This window comes from Aegilops tauschii, chromosome 4, assembly GCF_002575655.3.
Source record: "Aegilops tauschii subsp. strangulata cultivar AL8/78 chromosome 4, Aet v6.0, whole genome shotgun sequence".
In the NCBI taxonomy this organism is placed as follows: Eukaryota; Viridiplantae; Streptophyta; class Magnoliopsida; order Poales; family Poaceae; genus Aegilops; species Aegilops tauschii.
In genome coordinates this window covers 101,351,697-101,374,067 of record NC_053038.3, presented here as the reverse complement: position 1 = coordinate 101,374,067, position 22,371 = coordinate 101,351,697, and the positions used below count along the sequence as shown (strand labels likewise).

The 22,371-nt window shown below is 45.7% G+C and overlaps 2 protein-coding genes and 1 long non-coding RNA gene across 3 annotated transcripts; 2 read left to right on the top strand and 1 right to left on the bottom strand.

Moving 5' to 3' along the window:
• The first annotated feature begins 633 nt into the window (after positions 1-633).
• On the top strand, positions 634-6,062 carry LOC109762977 (signal recognition particle subunit SRP54, chloroplastic). The gene is made up of 15 exons (XM_020321853.4): positions 634-899; positions 1,014-1,119; positions 1,505-1,572; positions 1,665-1,766; positions 1,991-2,143; positions 2,225-2,302; positions 2,469-2,594; positions 3,070-3,172; positions 3,563-3,663; positions 4,121-4,258; positions 4,348-4,491; positions 4,629-4,704; positions 5,366-5,451; positions 5,541-5,666; positions 5,769-6,062. The coding sequence occupies exons 1-15, from the start codon at positions 729-731 to the stop codon at positions 5,853-5,855; spliced, it is 1,665 nt and encodes a 554-aa protein (XP_020177442.3). The 5' UTR covers positions 634-728; the 3' UTR covers positions 5,856-6,062.
• Positions 6,063-6,940: 878 nt separating this feature from the next.
• LOC109762991 (uncharacterized) lies at positions 6,941-9,959 on the top strand. The gene is made up of 7 exons (XR_012181467.1): positions 6,941-7,178; positions 7,293-7,903; positions 7,986-8,065; positions 8,159-8,695; positions 8,790-8,829; positions 8,901-9,015; positions 9,097-9,959. It is a non-coding gene; the product is annotated as an uncharacterized lncRNA (long non-coding RNA).
• Positions 9,960-17,782: 7,823 nt separating this feature from the next.
• LOC109762978 (signal recognition particle subunit SRP54, chloroplastic) lies at positions 17,783-21,875 on the bottom strand. The gene is made up of 15 exons (XM_020321854.4): positions 21,645-21,875; positions 21,449-21,554; positions 21,300-21,367; positions 21,107-21,208; positions 20,586-20,738; positions 20,422-20,499; positions 20,110-20,235; positions 19,900-20,002; positions 19,505-19,605; positions 18,928-19,065; positions 18,706-18,849; positions 18,546-18,621; positions 18,367-18,452; positions 18,135-18,263; positions 17,783-18,040 (listed from the first exon to the last, which is right to left on the bottom strand). The coding sequence occupies exons 1-15, from the start codon at positions 21,804-21,806 to the stop codon at positions 17,948-17,950; spliced, it is 1,665 nt and encodes a 554-aa protein (XP_020177443.1). The 5' UTR covers positions 21,807-21,875; the 3' UTR covers positions 17,783-17,947.
• Positions 21,876-22,371: the final 496 nt, after the last annotated feature.

Below are 22,371 nucleotides of genomic sequence, written 5' to 3'. Positions count from 1 at the left end.
TTGCCTGAGTGTTTGATCTCACATGATTGTATTTGTACGTCCACCACGGGGAAATATCAGGTGCTCCCATCCTTGGGTGCTCCCCATGCTCCAACTAAAAAAAATCAATTTTAAATGTTTCAAAAAATTCTGAAAAAATGTGAATGTTCACAAGGAATGTGAATACAACTCCTAAAAATTTCAGGTCCAAACTCTAAATGAACATTGAGAAACAAAAATATGAAATCTAGCATGAATAGTGCCATAAAAAGACAAAAACAACATTTGACGTTATTCACATAAGAATTTGTCTTTTTTGTTTCTCGATGTACATTTCGATTTTGGACCTGGATTTTTTAGGGTTGTAGTCATATTCCTTGTGAACATTCATATATCTTTTTACATAATATTTTAAACATTTAAAATTAATGTTTTAAAATCGGAGCATGGGAAGCACCGAGCACCTGAATATTGCCCCCTCCATCACTATCGTTTTTGTTTTTTTGAGAATTACCCCTATCGACCTTTTTTTTAGAACCCCCCTATCGTTTTTTTTAGGGAACCCCCCCTATCAGTTTTTTTTAGGGGTACTCCCCCTATCAGCTACGGCCCTCGACTTGATGACGGGGCCGTTTCATGGGCTATCATGGTCAGCATTTTTCCCCAGAAAGGCCCAGTTAGAGCAACTTCCTCTTATCCTCCTCGTTGCTTGGCTCGCCTCGCCTCCGCAGAACGCTCCGCCCTCTCCAATGGAGGCCACTGCCACACTCACGCTCTCTTCGTCTCCCACCGGCGCCCGCCGCTCGCCAGCCAGGCCCACCGGCGCCTCCCTTCACCTCCGCCGCGTGCCCACTCTCTCATTCCACCTCCGCGGGGCCCAAGGTCCCGCTGCCTTCCGCGCCCTCTCTTCCCCGTTCCCGGTTCGCTCTGAGCATCTGCAACTTCCTAGCTTCTTCCCTCCGAGAACGATCTCGACCTTATCTCTTTTTGACCGGATGGTTTTCTTACCTTGTTACGGTTTGGGACGCCCTCAGGGATGCAGGAGGAGGAGGCGGGGAAGCGGGATGGTTGTGAGGGCGGAGATGTTCGGGCAGCTCACCACCGGGCTGGAGTCCGCGTGGAACAAGCTGCGAGGCGTCGGTGAGTTCGCTTCTTTTAGTTTACCCATACACTACACGTTTGCTTCTCGCCTCATGTGTGGATTTTGTTGCTGTCATAAGTAATGCTCTGGTTGCAATGTGTTGAACAGAGTCGCATTCAGTTTTCCTCCCAAAAATATGTGTGATGTGTCTAATTGTGTATCAGATTGACAGAGTCTTATATGCAACTGTGAAGTTCTAGATTGGCTATCTATGAAGTGATTTTTTTTTTGTGTAACTTTGTAATGTGTGGATCGTTTTGTCCTAACGATCCAATGCAGTAGGCAATTTTCATGCTTGATCAGCGACGCTGACTGCACCCTCTGTAGCTTTGTTATAAATCATGATTGTAAATATAACGAGGGAAATGCCTTTTGTGGTTCAAGATCGACTGACAAAGGAGAATATCGCTGAACCAATGCGGGATATTAGAAGAGCACTTTTGGAGGCAGATGTATGTCTCATCTCTTTCAGTACATGGCTTTCTTGTGGAGCTATATTTCTACTTTTTTGTCTTCACAATCTAATGCGCACCCTACTTTGCAGGTAAGTGTGCCAGTAGCAAGAAGTTTTATCGAGTCCGTTACTGAAAAGGCTGTAGGCACTGATGTGATCCGGGGTGTCCAACCTGAGCAGCAGTTAGTGAAGGTATACTCAGATCCGAGGATCCTAGAAAATTATAAATTACATATGTGACAAATTTACTATGTATAGTTGCATAGCCATTATTGACGGGTGCATATTATTGTGCATGCAAGTGACCTTAATTGAGGAATTTATTGATTGTTTTGGACTAACTGAATGTGGTCTTCCCAGTGTAATACTATGTGTACTTCTAGCTCTAGAGGACTAACAAGAGTTAAATGATGTAGGTTGTGAATGATGAACTTGTACAACTGATGGGTGGAGAGGTGTCAGATTTAGTATTTGCAAAAACTGGCCCAACGGTTATCCTATTGGCAGGTCTGCAAGGTGTTGGGAAAACTACCGTCTGTGCTAAGCTTGCCTTCTATCTGAAAAAGATGGTGCATTCCTGAGCTTTCTTCTTTAAGCATTTTCCTAAGAGCCCAGGCCATCAGTGCTTATAAACCAGACTCAGGTTACAGGGGAAGAGTTGTATGCTGGTTGCTGCAGATGTTTACCGGCCTGCTGCTATTGACCAACTCACTATTCTGGGTAAAAAGGTACACATAGTGAATTGATCTTTTCACTGCCGTATTGAGTTCGAAACGTTTTCTTGCTAATAAGTGTGGCTACCTTCGATTCAAATGACTCTAGAGCTACCAGTAATGCATATCTATTTTTCCAAATTTTGAAATTAAAACTACAGTTACTTTTGAATGTTGATAGGTTGGTGTACCAGTTTACTCAGAAGGAACGGAAGCAAAACCTTCAGAGATTGCCAAGAACGGTTTGAAAGAAGCAAAGAGCAAGAAGACCGATGTAGTTATAGTGGATACTGCTGGAAGATTGCAGGTAACTCTTATCATCTAATTATGTTCCTCGGTTTGCTACAGTCATGGTTCTAAAACAGTCCTGTACCAGTTTTCACCAGCTGACTTAATTTCATACACAGATATTGGGCACCAGATCATAATCATGTCGAAGTATGGAATTTTAGATATATGATCAAACTGCACTAGTTTTTAGTAGTAATTTATAAGTCTGTAAAAGGTCAAAATCTGTTTGAAATGTTTATTTTGGATTAAATGTATATGTTTGTTTTAAACTCAGTGTAGTGGTTCAACTAAAAATGTTCATTCTAGTATAGTATATTTAAACTTAAATGTAAAGATAATCTGTTATGAGACGAGTTGGTGTGAAAAATGAGATATGATAATTTTTGATGGGTACTCTATTTAGCCTTAAATGGCGGAGCTAGTGTGTCTTTCTGTTACTTCAACTGTGTTTACTCAGCACAACCGATACCAGCTAATCTTTCTATCATTAGGTAGATAAAGCTATGATGAATGAGTTGAAAGAAGTAAAGAAAGCAGTGAAGCCTACAGAAATTCTTCTTGTGGTTGATGCTATGACTGGCCAAGAAGCTGCAGGTTTGTTGTTGCTTGTTGTTCTATGAGTAGTTTAGGGCTCTGGATTCATCATTTCATACTTGGTTGGATGTAAGTAACTTACCTAATGCAGAAAAAGAAATTTGCATTTTCAACTTTGACTATTGCAGCACATATTAATGTATACATGCCGTGTATTTGGATTTGGGGGTCCCATATTAGTCATGTTTCATCTACATGTATATAAGAGCCATGTTTGGTCCAATTGTCTTCGTTCAGTTTTCCTTACAATTTATTGTGTTCTTTTCAAAGGAGCAGGATCATGCTCCCTGTAGTAGCAGGACTTGCCATTCTGAAACTTTTCATCTGTTTAAACTCTTCGTCATCTGCTAGAGTCACACTGTTACTTACCCTTACTGATTTTTTTATCAGCATTGGTCGGCGCCTTCAATGTTGAAATTGGTATAACTGGTGCTATACTGACAAAACTGGATGGTGACTCCAGAGGTGGGGCAGCACTAAGTATCAAAGAGGTCTCTCAACTTGCAAAACTTCGTCCATTTGGTGTGACCATCCAGATTCTTAGTTCTGTCTAAACGAACTACTGATTTCTAGTAATGCATAGAAGGCACTATAATTATTGTGTCCATACATTTTGGTTTTATTTGATCTTTCAATAACTGGCAAAAAGGCATTATGACACAAGAGTTGATAGACCCATAAATTCAATGAAATAATGTATGTAGCGGGGGGGGGGGGGGGGGGGGGTTACATACGTTTATTTTACTTATTCTCAGGATTTACCTTTTCCTCCTGTATAGGTTTTTCATTGTCAATTTTGTACAGTATAACAGAAAAGTACACGATTGAGCAAGGTTAAATAATAAATGTTCAGTGTTTACGTGTGTTATGGCTATATTAGCAAGCTTTCTGTCTTTGTTCCTTTTGTTAGCATGCATATGAAAAATATGACAATGAAGAACTCTGCAGGTGTCTGGAAAGCCCATCAAGTTCATAGGCCGAGGAGAACGTGTTGAGGATCTTGAGCCTTTCTATCCAGATCGTATGGCGCAACGTATCTTGGGAATGGGAGATGTACTTTCATTTGTTGAGCAAGCACAGCAAGTGGTAAGTATCTTTCTGTGAAATGCAATTTTCCTTGTGTCTTTCATTAAACAATGTCATATTTATATGGTGTAACATACTGCTGCAAGTAGATGAATCAAGAAGATGCTGAGGAATTACAGAAGAAGATCATGAGTGCAAAGTTTAACTTCAATGATTTCTTGAAGCAAACAAAAGCTATTGCACAAATGGGTTCGTTCAGTCGTATAATTGGGATGATTCCAGGCATGAACAAGGTGCGAATATGAATTCTGTACCTAATTTATTACATTTCCTTGGAACCAGTCTTCTGAATTGACTTTTTGCCCCTTATGTTCAAGATATAAATTTTATGTTATTATTAAGACCACAACTCTTGCCGCATTTTGAGTAGGTTACTCCAGCACAAATCCGTGAAGCTGAGAAAAACGTGAAGTTTATGGAGTCAATGATCAATGTGATGACTGCTGGTATGTATAATCTACACTCAGTTCACATCATGAAGATATGGTGATTTTTATTTTCTTACATATTATGTGTAAGCCTTTAATAACAGGTTGGGTCAATTGTGATTAATATTGATCTGTGGATTCGGTAGTTTGCCAGTAGTTCGTACTTGCTTTGTTACAAAATATGAAATGATGTGAATATATAGACTGAAGTTCATTGCCAATCAACTATCTGTTTGGTTGGTGTTCTGATGTCCACAGGTAGTATCTTAAGTTGCTGTAGTTTGAAATTATCCTGCTTTGGAAAACACACATGGTTTTCCTTCTTTTAATTTTTCATGAAATTTGTATGCTTTTCAAAAAAAATAGTCTGATGAGGGAATCATTCATGTGGCATCTAACTTTTTTTTTTGCGGGAAAAACTTCCAATCTATTCATCTTCAATCATGATAGTACAACGAACACTAGAAATATCATGTGGCATATAACTTGGTGAGGTGAGAATCGAGGGCCACCATCAAAATAAACATTTTGCAGTTGCCATAGCTGGGACAATGCCAGTTGTGCGTGCCAAGTTCATCGATGAAAAGACGTACCAGTCCTAAAAATAATTTGGAGCATGATTTCGACGGAGTGTTGTCATGAACATTTGCCCAGCACTGATTATGCTGACTATGTTCAGATGAAAGGGAAAGACCAGAGTTACTTGCTGAGTCACGCGAGAGGAGGAGAAGAGTGGCCAAGGACGCTGGAAAGACAGAACAGCAGGTTCCGTTGTCATTTCGTCGCCATTTGATCTAGTAGCATATAAACCACGGAACCTCATGGAGCTAAACTGAACATTTTCTTGCTATCAGGTGAGCCAACTAGTATCGCAGCTTTTCCAAATGCGCACTCGAATGCAGAAGATGATGGCTGGCATGCAAGGAAAAGATACACCCGACATGGAAAATCTCGCGGAGTCCATCAAAGCCGAAGAACAGGTCAAGGCACCACCCGGGTCAACAGACCAGGGGCGTATTACATGTGTCGTTATTGTGTCTTGTATATGAGTTTTAATACTTTGTGCAACTGTGATCATTCAGGCTGCCGTGGCTACTGGTAAGCGCAGGAGGAAGTACGGCAACCTGAGGCAGCGGGACCTGGACTCGATGCGCGGTTACCGCCGGTGAGACGTGGCTGGCCATGGGGGACACTGCCAGTTGAACCCAGTACGGACATATTTGAGATCTCTAGCTGCAGCTTGCAAGTAGTGACAACATATGTGTATCCGGCCTTGCTCTGTGTATCAGATGTATATTTGCTGTGTAAGTTCCAATGAACCGGGAGTGAGTATTTCTGTGATCTTCAGAAAATGCATGGTTGCTTTTTCCCCCTTCCGTCTTGATGATTATCACTGAGAACAGAATAGCTAACCGGAAGGTCCATTGTTGTTACACATCTGTATTGTCGTTGTTGCTTTATTGTGTAGTCCAAACGCATTGTCGTGGGATAATGGATAGAGTACAAAACATGTTCTGGTTTTTGCAAACAGAAACTAATCAAACAACAATAGCATGCATGGAATTGGGCACCTGCCAGATGCTATATGAAATCTAGAGTTCTTGGAGATAATGCAAGATGAATTCGATCGGGTGGTGCATTTCGATTACTCGGGGTTTGCTTAGACTTGATCTTGAGGGTGGAATTCCATGATATGACTTTGGGTGTAGGATCCGGTGTCTGTGCCACTTGTTTGTTGTTCTTTTCTTGGAGGTGTTGCTTTTGAAGAACCGCTCTCGTAATTTGTGTGTTGTCATGAGATAGTTGGAACCGATGGTTGTTGATGTACATCTTTAATCGCTGTTTTTATCGCTTTGGTTTTGTTTTTTGTTTTTCTCTCCGCCTAGGCATAGTTTCGGTCTAGTATGACTCGGCTCTTTGCTGGTGAGACCATTTGTGTGTGCGTGTGTGTGTGCGCGCGCTTGTTTTGGCTGTGTGCATTCAAACTATGCAGATACCGGGTGTTGCTAATTATAATTGTATCCCTCGATGCTATATTATGAGTCAATCTGAATAAGGAAGGGGCAATTCGGTGCCCAGGTCCAGATGCACCTGATATCCCAGACGTTGGTTCATGCGTTGGGATGCTGGAAATTGCTACTGCAGCGTCAGAGCGCGTGCGCTGGAAATTAGTATACGATGAGTAAACAGTGTTGTACGGTGGGTCCGTTGCGTAGGGCGGCGGGTGTTCCGTCACGAGTTTATGCTGAACCGTGGCACAGGGCGTAAACGAAAAGCTGAGCCGTCGTAGACGACTCCTGACACGTGTGAATGTGGGATCGGCATGAGTCATTGCGCATGGGGTGTGAACGCTTCTCGTTCTTTGGGATTTCTTTTGGCGGAAACCCTCTTGAAAATTTTGGTGGCGGCGACGAGTACTCCGACCGACGGCAGCAGATGGCCGGACGCGGACCTTCGAACGGGATGGAGTTTCTACAAGATCCGGTGGACCGGTGAGTTTCAGTTGTTGTAAGAAGGTCTGTTGTTGACCGCTAGGATTCCATGGGCATGGATTTTGGGATTAATTCGTGTGCTTGCGTCGGCGGCGGCGCATGTGTTACCGGCAGGTTACAGTGGATGGAAGAGTTCGCCGACAACTTGGAGCTTCAGATCCGGTGGCCCTGGCTGTGCTGCCACCTCCGTGATCTCCCCGCCATGATCCGGCCGATTCCAACGGGGGCTCCGGATGTACACCTCATGTTGTCCCCTCAACCGCTGCAGTCAATTCGAATGGGGGCTCCTGTTGTGCGCAAGTTGTCGGCGCAGGACTCAAACACCCAAGTTGGGAAGAAACTAGACCAAGGAAGAATGCGTCCCCAGCGCAGTCGGTGCAGTCGACGGGGAAGGTGAACCCGGAAGCACAGGGAAGGTAAGTCAAGTTCAGTCATCTGTACCACAGGGAAGCACAGGGAAGGTAAACCCATGCGTTTGGTGAGGTGTTTGTGATTATTACCTTAATTTGAGAAGAAGACACTTACTCTAGTATAGAACAACTAATAATGCAATCAGCGTGTTGTCCAGAGTCAAGCTACCTTGATTGCAGTATTTTTGTTATTACTGGATAAATACCCATGCTTTCAGTCTCCGGCTGGGCAGTTGCTCCTCCAAACTCCTTGCACATCCCGCGTGAGCGCTCTTGAGCAATCCATACGGAAATTCGCTGAGGAGCTAAGAAAAGGTGTTGTAAAGCAGGAGTTAGGAATAAGTTTGACTCGTTGGGCGAGGCTATGACTTCTATAACCTTTATTCTTGCGAGATAGGATTTGGAATTTGCTATGGGAAAAGCAGATTAAACGCATAGAGGACCAAATCGATGCAGGAGATTGTTTGCGGATGTTCGGTAAGGACAGTAAAATTGTTTGACAAATTATATGGGCATCCGCAAGGGCCTGCTACTATGACGAACTGACAAGTGGCCATATTTTTAATCTAGGGAAACCCAGAAGCAGAGAACAACCATTCTTGCAGATGTGAGTGTCCGGCACTGATCAGGCTTCTACGAGCGGACGACAAGAGTTGGTTCATTACTGAGCATCATGAGAAACATAACCACTCAATGTCGCTAACTATGGGGGAGAAGGTGCATTGGCCATCGCAAAAACGCATATATTTGTATACTAAGGATCTGGTAAAGGCAGAACAATGTAAATCGAGGGAAAACTTACAGCATCATCGGAAGCTTTTTTGGGTCTATGGAAAATTTCCCTTTCACTAAGCAGACTTCGAGAAACATTTGTGGAAATATTAGTCGTGAGCAAGCAGAGGATGATGTCCTGAAAGTCCTCGATGCTTTCAGAGAGATACAAGCGGGTGACCCGGATTTCTCCTATCGGGTGCTGGCTGACAGCGAGAGCAAAATCAAGAATATCATCCGGACTAATAGGAAGCTCAATGCACATGTTCTTCAAGCAGTACATGAGGCTTCAATTTGATCGAGAGAGGGAGTTATGAAGAGAAAAGGACAATGATTGTGAGTTGACTTTTCAGAAGCTCTATCGCTTAAATCCATTTTCTTTGGACTATTTTTTGGATTGGTGTAGTGTATTGATGTTAGAGTGGTGCAGTCATGAAGACGAACCTTGCAGTAGAACGGCATGCGAACAGGTACATACTCGTGCAATGTTTTTGAGAAGTTTGGCCAAATCCTGTTGAATCTGGTTTATACAAGGTGACAGAGATCGAGAAGGGAAAGAGGTACTTGACGACACACATTAATGCTGCTAAGTGGGGAAGATGGAGTAGGGTTGTGTACAAGGTGACGATCAAAGACGGAGGGGCGGAATTTTGAGGGTATGTTCATTGCATCCTGTTTCATGCTGTAATGTGAGAGTGTAACAGAGTTGTAACTGAGTCTCTTATTTGTTTTGTCAGATAATGGATGGGCTTGACATTGAAGAGATACCTCAGAAACACATTGTGAGAGGTGGACGAAATATGCAACGGACATACTTCTGGGTAACCTAGCACATTACCACAAGGATAAAGCTGTGAGCCAGTCTTCCACATGGAGGTACTCGACTATGTACATTCAGGCCATGGAGTTGGTGAGGATGGTGACGCAAGTGCTGAAGTTTATGAGCACATGCCCCGTGGAATGAAGGCTCTGATGGTGAGTTGTGCCTGTTAGCAGAGAAGAGGGATGGACTTGGCTTTGAGGGCCGTCAGGCTGCATATACTGCTAGTAGAATGGTTGCAGATGGTGAAAGTATTGTTGCTGGAGGCATGGATGATGTGCAAATGCTTTTGCACTGCAAGGTCTTGCCCCTCCAGGGAAGATGAGGGGTGTCGGAAGGTCGACGAACAGTCGTGAGAAGGCGCCGCACAAGGGCCTAAGCAAGCGCGCACGATTCTATAGTACTATTTGCTGCTGGCAGCCTGGCACAGGAGAACTACCTGCCCTGAACGTGATCACGCACCAAAGCAAACCCCCGCAAGCTTGGAAAATGCACGAATTGCAGCCTCGAAGGTCACTGGCGGAACACCTGCACCAGGCCTCTTGGAGGCCATCAGTCTTGAAACTGTGCCGTACTCATGTAGCGTTTTCAGCATACAATTTGAGGATTTCTAATCATGTTCGTTGAGCTATGCTCCACGCTTGTTCCTCTTTGCCTTGTTCCCTATAACTTTGTATCATTAGGTTAGTTTGCCTTTGGTCTGAACATTTAAAAATTCAGTGCATTCGAGTGTATCAGTTGTGCTGTTGTTAAATCACATTTGTTTTGGGTTGGATTGTATTACTGTGAGAGAGCCAAAGTGCAGTGACATGATTATCATGCAGGTGTCCCTAGCAAACAGCTGCTGCTGGCATATTTATGACAGTACAGTGCCTCAGTACGGCTCAGAAATATTGTTGCGCCGTACATGCAAGTCCTGAGCCGTGCACGCCGTTGGGCCAACTACCCGTTATAATGACTGGGCGAGCTTCTATTTATACCTACAAATACAAGTGCCATACTGCTTATAATACATGGGGTGAAGCAAATCCCGAGGTGGCTGGATGGCTGTGATATAGGGAGCATCTGATTTCCGAATAAAAACACCCTTTATCGGAAAAAAGCTCACCGCAACTCTTAGCTTCGATTATCATTGTGTGGCCAACATCTTTGTGGTCGGCGGTGGAACAATTTTCTCTTCTTTCCTGAGTTGACGGAGTTTGGGTGTAGATTCCCGTGGTCTCCTTAGAGCGGCGAGGTTAGAGCTTCTCGCCGTACGTGCACAACGGCAAGATATGGTGTCAGGCACTTTAGATCGATTTAAGAGTTCAATGACGACGACGTTCTAGCGGTGGTAGTGGTAGTGCGGTGGTCCGAATACCTCGATGCAACTTTTATCGTGTTTGCTGATAATGGTTGTTCGGTGTTCCAGGGACCTTGATGTATTTTTTATTGTGTTTGCTGGTAGTGGTTGTTCAGTGGTCCGGGCACCTCAATGTAATTATTATTGTGTTTGGAATGCTTTGTACTTTCGATGAAATTTTATAATAGGTTTGCATCTTTTCAAGGTACATGGAAGGTCTAAAGGCTTTGTTGGTTTTGAGAATTATAAGTTGGTTTCGAGGTCTTGCGAGTTTCAACACTGAAGGCTTTGTTGTTGTTGTTGTCGTAGCCGTTTGTTGTGTCTTTTCCAAAAAAAAGAAGTCTTGGTAGGCTTAATGTTTTCATTTCGAATATGTTTTTAAAACTTAATCATGTACTTATATTAAGACAGGTAATTAATTCCCTCCACTCTCAAAATGCATGTTCCGTCCACTAAACACATTTCCCATTAACCCATGTAGACGGCTTCTACAGAGACCTTTCTCTGCCTCCCCTCGGGGAGGTCCTGCTGACAACATGGCCCTTACGGCCCCGTTCTCTGAGGCTGAGGTTTGGGCGGCTATCAAGGGTATGAACCCTTGCTCGGCCCCCGGTCCGGAGGGCCTTCCAGTGAAGTTCTTCCAGACTTTCTGGGAGGTTATAAAACCGGAGGTGATGGCCCTGTTTGAGGAATTCTTCATCGGGACCATCGACCTCACTAGACTTAACTTCGGGATCATCACCCTCATCCCCAAAGTCACCGGGGCCTCGGATATTCGCCAGTTTAGGCCGATCACCGTCATTAATGTCATCTTCCGCATCCTCGCGAAGGGGTACGCCATTAGGGTGGCCCCTATTGCTGATAGGATCACTCACCCTGATCAGTCGACATTTATTCAGGGCCGGTATATCCTTGACGGAGTCCTGGTTTTCCACGAAGCTGTAACACCCCGGATGTAACTTTCCATATTTGTAACTCCGACTCTTGCCATTTTCGGCTATGTGTTATGATATTCCCTTCGTGGTCAGGTTTTGTCTTTCGTTTTGCATTTTTTCATGTCATGCATTTTCATATCATGTCATCATGCGCATTGCATTCGCATACGTGTTCGTCTCATGCATCCGAGCATTTTCCCCGTTGTCCGTTTTGCAATCCGGCGCTCCTATCTCCTCCGGTGCACCCCTCTTGTTTTCTTTCGTGTGCGGGTGTCTAACGTTCTCGGAATGGACCGAGGCTTGTCAAGTGGCCCTAGTATACCACCCGGAGACCACCGGTCAAGTTTCGTTCCGTTTGGAGGTCGTTTGGTACTCCAACGGTTAACCGGGCATCCGCAAAGTCCATTTGTGTGTGCAGCAAAAACCCCCTCTAAAACCAGCCCAAAACCCACCAAACTCTCTTCCATGTCCTAGGTCGTTCGATCACGATCGTGTGGGCGAAAACCACACCTCATTTGGAGTCTCCTAGCTCCCTCTACCTATTTATATGTGAGACCCCCGAAAAACGAATCTCAGATCAAATCCTAGCTCCTTCCCCCGCCGCCATCGGACGTGTCCGGCGTCCGCCGGACATCTCCGCCGCCGCGTCCAGCCACTCGCGAGCCGCCACCTGTCGCCGCTGGATCCTCCACCGCGCCGGCCCGCCCGGCCCGCCGCGGGCCCGCCGGCCCGAACCGCCGCCTGCCCGCCGGCGCCCCTCGCCGTCACGCCGCCCGACGCGCCCGCCGCCGTGCCTTCCGCCACTCGCCGCCTCCCTCCGGCCGGAACCGCCGCCGCCGCCGGCCCCGAGGCCGCCGCCTCCTCCTTCCTCCGGCGCCCCTCCGGCCTCCCTCTCCTCCTCCATCGCCGGCCAGCAGCGCCCCCGAGCCCGAGCTCCTCGTCCTCGATCGGATCTGGACGAGGTACTGTAGCGTTGACTTTCCCCGAGCCCCGCTCAAAATTCCCAAGTCTTCAGTATTTTTGCATATGTGCCCTTGTTCATCAGTGTATAACTTCTTGCATGTAGCTCCATTTTGCGCGTGTAATATGTCAAATTGTTTGTCTCGCGATGCTATTCATTTTGTTCAATTGCACCATGTTCGTTAGAGGTCATCTTGATGCCCAAATCTTTGTTGGAAGAGGGCTAGTTGCTGTTATCTTCTGGTTCTTATCAGAACTTGGAGATTTGTCATTTTTGTATCATTTAATCGGTGCATCTTATGGGCATGATCTCTACATGTGTTTTGTTGTATGCCATGCCATCTTTCCAGTGGCGTATTCCATGTATTTTTGTGATCTCTGTGGTGACTAGCACAAGCATGCAAAGTAGGCTCAGTAATGTTTCTGATTTCAGGGACTTAGTGAATTCTCTAAGTCTTTGTCTGCTGTTATTTTGTTGCCATGTAAACTTGATGCTACAGAGAGATCCATGAATATTTTGAAGATGTTTAGTAAGGATGTTTTGTAGCTATAGTTGTAATTGATCCATTCCTGCAATGTTTTGCAATTATGGGGTGCCATAGCATGACTCAATCTTACTCTACTTTTGCTATAAAATATTTCTGGAAGATTCTTAACATGACATGCAATTTTGCCAAGCTAGTTGTAGTTGATCCATACATGCTACGTATTTGTTCTTGCCATGGTTAGCTTCATAAACATGCCATATTGCTGTAGTGTGCTTGGTTTGTCATGCATTGCTCTGTAGTGAGTGCATCAAGCTCACCAACATGTCCTCATATTATTATTTCTGTCATGCTCTGTTTTCTGCTAAGTCTGAAACCTGATAACGAAACTTGCTATGTTTACATGCTTGCCATCATATCTTCTGGTCCTTTTTGGCTTATGGTCAGTAAGGGACTTTTGTCATGTGAATTTAGTAGAATACTGACATGCCAAGTTTTGCCATGTTAAGTTCCTGTAGCATGATGATTTCGTGCTCTGAACATTGCTACCTGATGCTGTTTTCTGCCATGTTCAGTAATTTCACCAAGTCTGTGAACCTGTTATCTTTTGCACTTTTGCCATGCTTGTTTGAGCTTGTTATATTGTGAACTAGCCGTAGCTCAGTGTTCATCTTTTGTCAAGCATCTCCTGTAGATTACTGTCATATGCTTTGTTGCTATGTTGGAGTGCTGTAACATTGTTGCTTGTTGCATTCTAAGTGCTATCATGCTGTTAATCACAGATTCATGTCATTCTTGTTTTGCTTGCCATTTGCAAACCGTGCATCCATTTCCGGTGATCTTTATATCGATTTCGACCGAAATCATCTCATCTTTCCAGTGGCATGCTTGGTTTGCCAAGTTACTGCCTTGTTCATCATTTTCCTTCCGGAGCACGCATATGCATCGCATATCATATCTTGCATATCATACATGTGTTGCATCATGTTGCTTGTGCATTCCTCGTGATTGATTGTTGTTCCGTTGCTTGTGTTCTTGTCTTGGATAGAGCCGGGAGACGAGTTCGTGAACGAGGAACCTGTTGAGTATGCTTACGAGGATCAAGCTTTCGACAACTCTGAGAACCTTGCAGGCAACATGACCACCCCTCGAAATCACTTCTATCTTTGCTTTGCTAGTTGTTCGCTCTATTGCCATGCTGCGCTATCTATCACTTGCTATATCATGTCTCCCATTTTGCCATGTCAGCCTCTAACCATCCTTTCCTAGCAAACCGTTGTTTGGCTAAGTTACCGCTTTTGCTCAGCCCCTCTTATAGCGTTGCTAGTTACAGGTGAAGTTAAAGTTTGTTCCATGTTGGAACATGGATATGTTGGGATATCACAATATCTTTTATTTAATTAATGCATCTATATATATTGGGTATAGGGTGGAAGGCTCGGCCTTATGCCTGGTGTTTTGTTCCACTCTTGCCGCCCTAGTTACTGATATACCGGGATTATGTTCCTTGAGTTTGCGTTCCTTACGTGGTTGGGTGATTTATGGGACCCCCTTGACAGTTCGCCTTGAATAAAACTCCTCCAGCAAGGCCCAACCTTGGTTTTACCATTTGCCACCTAACCTTTTCCCCTGGGTTTCCGCGAGCCCGAGGGTCATCTTATTTTAAACCCCCGGACCAGTGTTCCTTCGAGTGCTGGCCCAAACTGGGCGATGTCCGGCGCCCCCTGGGCAACCAGGGTCTATGCCAACCCGACGTCTTGCCCATCCGGTGTGCCCTGAGAACGAGATATGTGCAGCTCCTATCGGGATTTGTCGGCACATTCGGGTGGCTTTGCTGGTCTTGTTTTACCATTGTCGAGATGTCTTGTAAACCGGGATTCCGAGACTGATCGGGTCTTTCCGGGAGAAGGTTTATCCTTCGTTGACCGTGAGAGCTTATGATGGGCTAAGTTGGGACACCCCTGCAGGGTATTATCTTTCGAAAGCCGTGCCCGCGGTTATGAGGCAGATGGGAATTTGTTAATGTCAGATTGTAGAGAACTTGTCACTTGACCCAATTAAAATGCATCAACTGCGTGTGTAGCCGTGATGGTCTCTTCTCGGCGGAGTCCGGGAAGTGAACACGGTCTGAGTTATGTATGACGTAAGTAGGTGTTCAGGATCACTTCTTGATCATTGCTAGATGACGACCGCTCCGTTGCTTCTCTTCTCGCTCTCTTTTGCGCATGTTAGCCACCATATATGCTTATTGCCGCTGCAGCTCCATCTCATTACACCACCCTTCCCTACAAGCTTAAATAGTCTTGATCTCGCGGGTGTGAGATTGCTGAGTCCTCGTGACTCACAGATTCTACCAAAACAGTTGCAGGTGCCGACGATGCCAGTGCAGATGATGGGGTCGATCTCAAGTGGGAGTTCGACGAGGAACGTGGTCGTTACTATGTGTCTTTTCCTGATGATCAGTAGTGGAGCCCAGTTGGGACGATCGGGGATCTAGCATTTGGGGTTATCTTATTTTCATTTGGATCTTGACCGTAGTCGGTCTATATGTATGTATTTTGGATGATGTATGAATTATACTTATGTATTGTGTGAAGTGGGGATTGTAAGCCAACTCTTTATCCCATTCTTGTTCATTACATGGGATTGTGTGAAGATGACCCTTCTTGCGACAAAACCACTATGCGGTTATGCCTCTAAGTCGTGCCTCGACACGTGGGAGATATAGCCGCATCGTGGGCGTTACAGAAGCACTCCATGAGGTCCACTCCAAACACCTCAAGGCAGTCTTGCTGAAACTGGATTTCCACAAGGCATATGGCACGGTCAGTTGGCCCTTCCTTCGGGAATGCTTGCTGCGGAAGGGCTTCGACGATAGGTGGGTCACCCGAGTGATGCAAATGGTATCCTCGAGACGGACTGCGGTGAACATTAACGGCGAGATTGGCCCATTCTTCCCCACATCCTGTGGGGTGCGCCAGGGCGACCCCTTCTCTCCGTTCCTCTTCAACATGGTTGTCGATGCTCTGGCTGCGATCTTAGATAAAGCCAAGGCGGCGGGCCACATTAAGGGGATAGTCCCACATCTCGTCGGAGGGAACGGGATCTCCCTCCTCCAATATGCTGATGACACCATCATCATGGTGGAAGGCTCGGCGACCGACATTATGAACTTGAAGTTCCTCCTGCTGTGCTTCCAGAGGATCAACTTCAATAAAAGTGCGGTTATGGTCATGGGATACTCCCAAGACGAGCGACAGAGCATCGCGGATAGACTTAATTGCCAGCTTGGGTGCTTCCCCACGTCTTATCTGGGGATCCCCATTAGTGATACGAGACTCACGGTGGCGGAGCTTCGCCCCGCGGTTGGGAAGCTTCAACACCGCATCGAGCCTTGGCAAGGCCGTTGGCTCTCGAAGGCAGCCCGGACAGTGCTTATTAACTCGTCCCTGGCCATCCCACTCCTGTTCATCATGAGCTTCTACAGCCTTTCGGAGACTCTACATCATGAGATTGCCACCGTACAGGGACGCTTCTTCTGGGCCGGCGAGGGAGACAAGCAAAAATACCACATGGTTCGCTGGTCGGAGATCTGTAAACCGCGCGACCAGGGTGGGCTCGGGATCATGTCCTCCAAACGCATGAACATTGCCCTACTTACGCGCTGGTTGTGGCGGATCTCCAACGGCGATGGTGGCCTGTGGGTACGCATCATTCAGCAGAAATACCTCTGTGGTCAGCCACTCGCCTTCTGCCAGAGATCTGGAGGTTCCCAGTTCTGGCAATCCATCGTTCGGCTCCTTCCGATCCTTCGCATCGGCACCTCGAACGCGGTTGGCTCGGGCACCTCCACGTTGTTTTGGTTCGATAGATGGGCTGGCGACCGTCCCCTTGCGTCTCGGTTCCCTGACCTATTCTCCATCGCGGTTGACCCGCGAATCTTGGTTGCGACGGCCCTTATTGACTTAGGGCAACTCGCATTCCGGAGAGCTTTTGGCCCGGCTGAGAATGCGGACTGGCATGAGCTGCTGGAATGCATCGCGCTCCACGAACCTAATCTCGAGGGTGGAGAAGACCGGGCCAAGTGGCGTCTAGAGCCATCGGGACAGTTCTCCACTAAATCTCTATACCAGGCCATCGCACCCTCGCTGCGTCATGCGGCCCTCACTTCCATCTGGGAGATCCGGCTCCCCTTGAAGATTAGGATATTCATGTGGCAGTGGATTCTCGGCCGCCTACCCTCCGGCGTGGAGGTCCTGAAGCGCAACGGCCCAGGAGATGGGCGCTGCCCGCTCTGCGGGCCTGAAGAAGATTCGAACAACATCTTCTTCACCTGTGTGTCCGCGCAATTCCTTTGGAGCTGTTTCCGCGAATTAGTGGGTGGAAGCTGGGATCACAACAACTTTCCCGCCCTATTCGCGGAACTCCAGGCGTTACCTCCCCCTTCCCGCCACATTAGGTGGCTAGTCATCGGAGTGCTAACCTGGACGCTGTGGACAGTTAGGAATAAACTTGTGATTCAACGGATTCCTCTTCGACGTGCTACTGACACTCTGTTCAAATGGTCTGGTTACTTGCAGCTATGGCGGCGGCTTAGCCGCCCCCGAGAGAGAAACGCCATCACCTCCATCATCGCCCAGATTCGCTCAACGGCGCTCCGGTTGGCTCCACCGCTCCCCCCTCCACCGCCGGAGCCGGATTAGATCCTCTACACCTCGCCGCCGCCGCCGTTATGTTCGTTGTGTGAGTTGTGCTGTGATGTTGGGCGTGTTGTGCTGTGCCCATAGCTGAACCTGGGTTTCGTCTGTGTGCTTGTTTGTCGGACCTGCTTGTGGTGGTGGTGGTGTGTGTGCGTGTGTTTGTATGCTTGGTCTGTGCTACTTTGTGCTCGGTGGTGCTTTATTTATAAAGCGGGGCGAAAGCCTTTTTGGGTAAACACGGCATGCCAAAATGTACAGGAAATATTACACCATGCAGCAAGACCCGTATCTACATGCCAATCCACAACTCTTCCAGTGAAAAATTCCAGCTCCAGGGCACATCAACTCAAGACCTACTGGCGCCACCCACTGCATCCAGCTCCCTCTGCCGCGGCGGCTCGCTCCGCCGTCTCCTCCGCCGTGCGGTGCCAGGAGGTGCCTGAACGATAACAATCCACGCTACTGTAAGTTTTCCAGGCAAGAAAATTAACAGGAGGAAACCTCATTCACACTGCCAGAGGCGTCGTCCTTGCCTTCTCGTCAGCATTGAGCGAGTCCATGAGATCTCCCATTCCTGCAATTGCTTCTTGCCCTTGCATCATACCCATCAATTTCTTCATCTGCGCGCGCATTTGGAAGAGCTGCGCAACCAGTTGGCTCACCTAATAGTGGAAAATGGCAGTGCCTGTTAAGCTCCATGGAGGGGAATGCCAATATGCTGAATAAGTGAAACATTGTGATACGATGATAACAGTAGGACCAAACCTCTTGTTCTGTTTTCTCGGACTCCTCTGCTACCCTAATCCTCCTCTCGCGTGATTCGGCCAGTAACTCGGGTTTTTCCCTTTCCTCTGCAAAGTGTAAGGGTTAAATGCAAGGACATAAGGAGCCATCACCATTACTACAATCTTCATATGTTTAGCGGAAGTTCAGGAGGAATGTACCGGCTGTCATTGCATTGATCATCGACTCTACGAATGCAAGCCTTTTCTCAGCTTCCCGGATTTGTGCAGGAGTAACCTATTTAAAACGAGAAGTGTTGTCATGCTCTGGCAATTATTTCATCAGTTTTAAGGAATGAATCAATCCCACAGGTTCATGTACCTTGTTCATGCCTGGAATCATTCCGATTACACGGCTCATGGATCCCATTTTGGCAACATTTTGTGTCTGCTTTAAAAAGTCATTGAAGTCAAATTTCGCACTCATGATCTTCTTCTGCAGTTCCATGGTATCCTCTTGGCGAACCTATTTGCAGCATATAGAAACCATCAAAATATTGCTTCAGACAAGACCAGAAGAGCAGTCTTACAGGAAACTACTTACGACTTCTTGTGCTTTTTCAACAAATGAAAGGACATCTCCCATTCCCAAAACACGTTGTGCCATGCGGTCGGGATAGAAAAGCTCAAGGTCCTCCATTCGCTCTCCTCGCCCTACAAACTTGATGGGCTTTCCAGACACCTGCATAGAGGATTAAGTGATAGGTAGTGATGGTGTTACATATACCAGCAGAAGAAAGGGAAAAAAATTATCACAATACTTGCACCTCACAGGTTAAGGTTTTTGGATTGAGTGAAATATGTTTGCAAATAGGCAGTCTGGTTACAAGTGAAGAAGATAATATATACAGTGGAACACTAATGCACACAGAGCAAAAATTAGGCCAGTAATAAATCTAGCATCTGCAACTGCCGAACCAGCCATGTACTGATCGACAATTAGTGAAAGGAGCAGGCAAATCCATAAAACCAATAAGTCTATTTCAAAAGGAATTCACAGCTCGGGTCAATATATATAGACAATAATCCGCTCCAAATATCAACTTATAGTAAAAGCATGATGTGGGAGATCCTAAACATTTGCGTATATGATGGCGACAAAAGTTTCTGGCAAGTATAACCTCTTTAACACTAAGTGCTGCTCCACCCCTGGAATCACCATCCAATTTAGTCAATATAGCACCGGATATACCAATTTCAATATTGAAGGTTGTGACCAATGCTGCACAAAATAAAGGAAGTAGTGTAAGTTGTTACAACTCTAATGCTGCACAAAAAAAAGGAAAAAGTGTAACAACTATGAACACATTATTTTGTGCAGCATTAGAGTTGAAAGTGCTCTTTAAAGCATCCAAAATTATATAGAATTAGCAGAAAACTTCCGGCTCTATGAACACATTAGGAACAACAACAGTATTATAGAATTTGTCAGATAGTCAGATTTCAGACCTGTAGCTGATTTCCTAAATGTTTATGAATGACATTGGAATAGTAACAACAAGAAACAGACAGATACCTGCAGCTTCCTGGCCAGTCATGGCATCAACAACAAGCAAAATCTCTGTAGGATTAACTGCCTTCTTTACTTCTTTCAATTCAACCATCATTGTTTTATCAATCTGAATGTCAGAAAGATGATCAGGTACCACCAATGGTGACAGTTCTATCAGGCAGTAGTTTACGATAAGTAAACTGGAAATGTAAAGGAAATACAGAGAAGTCTGACCTGCAGTCTGCCAGCAGTATCCACTACGATCGCATCAATATTATTTCTTTTCGCCTCTTCCACGGCATTCTTGGTTATTTCTGCAGGTTTGACCGCGGTTCCTTCTGAGTAAACTGGCACACCCACCTGTGAATGCCCTTTTTTAGCCAGGCCCAAACTGTAGTATTGCATTCAGAAAGCAAACGCAACTTGGTAGCTTTAACCTTTCAGTTTCGAAACAACCCGACCGCACATTGATTTCATATAAGCAGTTAAGTGTTGCAGCTGTACACACTACATCTTACATAAAGGGTAAGTTCATCAAAGAAGTACCTGTTCACCCAGTACAGTGAGTTGATCAATGGCAGCAGGCCTGTAAACATCTGCAGCGACCAGCATACAACTCTTCCCCTGTAACCTAACTCTGGTATAAGTATCTACAGGTTATCGTGTATTGACGCCCTAAGATTGTCGAAAATAAAGGCCAAGGAAAGCACCAGTTTCTTCAGATAGAATGCAAGTTTTGCACAAACAGTAGTCTTCCCAACACCTTGCAGACCTGCCAGTAGGATGACCGTTGGGCCACTTTTTGCGAACACCAAGTCTGATACCTCTCCACCCATCAGTTGAACAAGTTCATCATGCACAATCTAGCAAACCGATTAATAAGTTAGTTTGAAAAGAACTCACCATATCAATGAAGCATAAGATACTATCGTCCCATTCTCATTATAGTGAAATTCTTTAAGCGTGTTACAGCATTTTACTTGCTAGTGTGTTCCTTTATCCCTCAGGAGAGGAAAGAACCATTCAGTTAGGAAATTATGAGTTACTTAACTGTAGATAGAAGCAAAGTCAAATATATGAAATCATTATTGCAAACGAACTCCGGTGGTTCATTTAACTCCTTAACGGCATCACATGACATACCTTTTCAGTTTTTTAGTTAACAAAGTATCCAGCATGCGTTTACTAGTGTAGACAACATAATGCTTTGCCAGACGAACACACAAAATACCTTGACTAATTGCTGCTCGGGTCGGATTCCTCGGATAACATCTGAACCTAAAGCCTTCTCGCTCACAGACGACACGAACCGTCTGACAACCGGCAAACTAACCTGCAGAGTGCAGAGAGCAAAAGTAACAGCCATTACACGAAGTGCTCATATTCAAAGACAGAAATGAACACTGACGCAAAACTACACCTACATCTGCTTCCAGAAGTGCTCTTCTGATGTCCCGCATCGGCTCCACAATGGTTTCCTTCGTCAGCACATCTTAAATCACAAGAGCATTGCAACCATCAAATCTGTTTCTGTACACTGCAGTACGCTGGGAGAGAGCTAGTGGTCACTCACCGACGCCACGCAACTTGTTCCACGCGGACTCGAGCCCGGTGGTGAGCTGCCCGAACGTCTCTGCCCGCACCACCAGCCCGCTCCCCCTCCGACGCCGCCTCCACCCCTGAATTCCCAACAGAGAGAAGGTCAGCGAAACAAATAATAACGCGAACATTTACGATTCCGTCGGAAGAACCAAGAAAGCGGGGCGGACCGAGGATAAGCGACGTGAGGCCAGGCTCTGGGCAACGCGGGGGCGGGAAATGCGGACGGGGTAATGCCGGAGGTGGGGGTGGGAGATAGTCGCCCTCGCCGGCGAGCGGCGGGCCGCGGCGGCAGGGGACGAGGAGAGCGTGAGTGTAGTGGTGGCCTCCATTTCCGGGGAGTGAGGGAACCACCGGGGAGGATAAGAGGAGAGGTGGCCATTTTGGTTGCCCGAGTTCTGGAGGCTGCAGGTGGGCCTCAGTTTATTTTAATTTTAACAACGTTTTTCCATCTTATAAAAAAGTTATAATAGAATTTTTTAGGGAAATAACGTACTAGTGTCAAAAACGCTCTTATATTATGGGACAGAGAAAATAGTTTTTATTGCTCAACAAAGTTCATAGAAACTGTTTCTTCAGGAGCCAAACATGTCTACCAATATCTAATCTAAAGATAATAAAGATAATTTAGCTAGACTATCTACTTCAAATTTTCTCCTACTTTTATGAATGAAACTACAAGCTTCAAAATGTCCTACTCGAGCATTGATCTTCTTTTGTGATTGCTCCATAGACCCTGCTTGAGTTCTCAGAAGAGTTTTTATAACTATAGCACAATTAGAGAAGATAAGGACTCGTCTAAGCAGTAGTTGCGCCTTTACTCGCTCGAATTAGAGGAAAAAGGGAATATGCAGCAGCAACAACTTTTCTTTCGATATTAAGCAGGAAATGCGACAG

Bases quoted from the DNA above. Each gene is read 5' to 3' on its own strand.
- LOC109762977 (XM_020321853.4), top strand. From the start codon at position 729: ATGGAGGCCACTGCCACACTCACGCTCTCTTCGTCTCCCACCGGCGCC. The intron at 2,144-2,224 runs GTGCATTCCTGA...CTCAGGTTACAG, and splicing joins CCTTCTATCTGAAAAAGATG to GGGAAGAGTTGTATGCTGGT. The intron at 2,303-2,468 runs GTACACATAGTG...GAATGTTGATAG, and splicing joins TCACTATTCTGGGTAAAAAG to GTTGGTGTACCAGTTTACTC.
- LOC109762978 (XM_020321854.4), bottom strand. From the start codon at position 21,806: ATGGAGGCCACCACTACACTCACGCTCTCCTCGTCCCCTGCCGCCGCG. The intron at 20,739-21,106 runs GTATTTTGTGTG...TCGGTTTGCTAG, and splicing joins CCGAGCAGCAATTAGTCAAG to ATTGTGCATGATGAACTTGT. The intron at 18,453-18,545 runs GTACATTCCTCC...TACACTTTGCAG, and splicing joins GATCAATGCAATGACAGCCG to AGGAAAGGGAAAAACCCGAG.